Here is a 2992-nt window from a genome sequence, read left to right as displayed (position 1 = left end):
GGGGGGGGGGGGGGGGGGGGGGTTTAAGGCCGTTGCCGGCATCATCCTGCACTGCTCAGTATTAATAATTGGGGCAGTGCTGCCCCTGACCCCCGTGAATGTCTTGGAGCGCTGGCAGGGAGGAGGAGGGGGGGTGGCACGTGGCTGAGGGGAGGATGGTTTGCTTTTTATATGGGAATAAAATGAAATGAAATGAAATGAAATAATAAAATAATAAAATAAAATGAAATAAAGTAAAATAGACTAAAATAGGGCAGACTAAAATAAAATAAAATAAATAAATAAATAAAAATTAAAAAACCAAAATAAAATAACATAAAGTAAAATAACAAAATAAAGCAAAACAAGGGGGAGGTGCAAAACCCCCAGGGGTGGGTTAAGGGAGAGCACCGAGGCTCCTAGTCAAGCGCAGTGTCGAGGAGCAGTGAAATTTGGGGTTCTGCCACGAGCTGTACGCTGAATTGTTGTTGCATTTTTTTTTTTTCCCCCTTTTGCATGCAAAAAAAATATGCCGTTTTCTCTGTTTCCAGCCTTCCTGTGGCCACAACAGGCAGGTGAAGGGAACGGCCACCATGGGGCTTTGCAGGTGGAGGCAGGGGCGTGAAAATTGAGAGCTAGAGCCCATCCTTGCTATGAAATTGGAGGGGGGGAAATAGATGGATATCCAGGATGCGGGGGGAAACAGGAGGATTTTCCCCACCGTGGGTGTTACGGAGGTGGAAAATCACCCCCACGGCACAAGGAAGAGTTTGGGGGTGGAAAAAAATCTGATTTTGCTGAATATGGTTTTGCCAAACCCCCTTTTTTTTTCCCAGGGAATCCTCCAAATAAAAGGGCTGAACCAGCCCTGACATTTTCCTGCAGGAGAGAGGTCTGTCGCAGCCACTAATAAAAAGGATTCGACACAGGCTAATAAAGAGAAATGAATTCCTCTAATGGCCTAATTTCGCACCTTCAGCAGGGCTCTGCCCGCGAGCCGGCGGCACCGTGGGCACATCACAACATGCATTTTTATTTTTTTTTTTTTTTTTAACCCAGCTCCAATATACGCCTGTCCTCCCTCCGAAGAAAAAACCAGAAAATAAAATTAATGCAAAGAAATCCGTCCGCTTCCCACTTGGAAAAATCCAGTTTGCGGTGCTGGGGTGGTTTAGGCATCGGTTCCCGCAGGAACATCATCTTTACTGGTGCAAGATCTGTCGGGAAGTCCCAGCCCCACTGTTGCATAAAGCGAATAAAATACTTTAGCTGGGAAAAAATTGCAGCAGAGAAGTGATGCTGCTGGACCAGCCCCTGCGAAGATGCTCCCACGCCAAGCAGGGAGGGGGAGGATTAATTTTTTCCCCTTTTTTTCTATTTTTTTAATGGGTGATAAACCTCCCACTAGAGCATAAAACCCGGCGGGGTGACTTGTCCAGTGCTTTTGATATTTCCCGGCGCATTTTTCCCGGCGATTTCCCTCCAGGTTGATCAACCGACACTTACAGCCGCTGCCTTCTGCCTTGGCGCGATTGTTGAAAATTAACAAAAATCCATCGTTTCGGGTGGAGGGTACAGCCCTGGGAGGGCTAAACCCCCCTCCCCGTGTGCATTCGATAGCTAACGACAGATACACACACTGTATAGGTGAATATTCAGATTTTGCATGCAGCAGAAAAGGGCTCGTTGGGTGTGTTTTTAGAGATAAAAATACATTTGGGGGTAGTTTTGGCTGGTACCCAAAAATAAGCATCCAGGTTTGGGCGACCGAGTCCACGCGTGGGACCAGCCAACAATTTTTGCCCCACTTTTCTGGGTGGGAAATACCTTCAAAAAGGTATTTCTGGCATCTTTTTGACCTTCAGATGAAGGCTGTAAAAACTCCAGAGGGTTTTTTGCTTTTTTGTTATCCCACAAACGCTGCAAAAATCCATGCAGAAGTGCAAAGAAAAGGCGGGCTTTTTTCTTGAATGGCCTCCTTTGCCTTGAGAAAATTATATTTCCATCATTGGAAAAAATCTTGAGACCCGCTTTGAATAATCCTTTACGTTTTCCTGGAAAACCAGTGGGTTTATTCCATGCCTTCATCCGCCTTTCCACACCTTTCGGACTCATAATATTTCAATATTTGGAGTCAAAATATTTTAATTCCTTCACTTCCGAGGTGCAATTTTTTGGTTTACAAGCCCCCACGGCCCTGGCCATTAATAGGGGGGGTTAATCCTTAATCTTAAACCTTAATCCTAATTATATTACAATCTTATACATTACTGTTACATCATTACTGTATACATTGTAATATTGTAAATAATTACATATCACTTACATAATTATATATTTCTTCTATAATTATACTATTTACATAATTATAGTGTTACTTACTCCAATTATACGATAATATTACTGCATATATTACAATATTATATATTATTATCTCCAAAGAGACAAAAAAGGGGACCGAAGGGACTCATCCATCCCGCGCCCGTTGCGGCTCGCACCCCGTATGGGACGCATGAACTGCGCATTTCAGGTTAATACGTGACTTTACTCCTTCTGGGTGCTTTTTTGGCCCCAAATCGCACGGTTTCGCTAAAATAAAAAAAAGGCTAATTTGGGCTTTCTGGGGGGGGGGTGAAGATTTTGCGGGGGGCGGCGTGTGTGCTGCAAAACCAGGTCCGCGAAGGAGCTCCGCCACCATGCGCTATTATCGATAGTTATTATTGCTAAAAAAGGAGCCAATTGCTAATCCCCCCATTCCTGTGTGTTAATTAATGCATTTGAATAATAGCGGCTTAATAAAGCATTTTAATAATGAATGCATCAACGAATCGATGCATTAACCAACGCATTAATTAATGCCTCGCCGAAGCGACGCTTTAACAATGCATTAATGAAATAATGCATTAATTAATGCATTAATCGATTAATGCACACTGCTCTTGGCTTGCATCACCTGTAGACAGCTCGCTTGTCGGCCTCCAGCTGTGCCTGGGGGTCGCCGGCCGCGGCGGGT

The 2992-nt window shown here is 44.3% G+C and overlaps 1 protein-coding gene across 1 annotated transcript in view; it reads right to left on the bottom strand.

The window, feature by feature from the left end:
* Nucleotides 1-2992, bottom strand: part of PKNOX2 (PBX/knotted 1 homeobox 2) — a 37494-nt gene that overhangs the window by 16915 nt on the left and 17587 nt on the right. Inside the window, exon 4 of the mRNA XM_019470390.1 lies at nt 2933-2992. Coding sequence (XP_019325935.1) covers nt 2933-2992 — 60 coding nt within the window. The remainder of the gene's footprint in view (nt 1-2932) is intronic.

This window comes from Aptenodytes forsteri, unplaced genomic scaffold (assembly GCF_000699145.1).
Source record: "Aptenodytes forsteri isolate BGI_AS27 unplaced genomic scaffold, ASM69914v1 Scaffold126, whole genome shotgun sequence".
NCBI classification, from domain to species: Eukaryota; Metazoa; Chordata; class Aves; order Sphenisciformes; family Spheniscidae; genus Aptenodytes; species Aptenodytes forsteri.
This window is presented reverse-complemented; position numbering and strand designations above follow the sequence as displayed.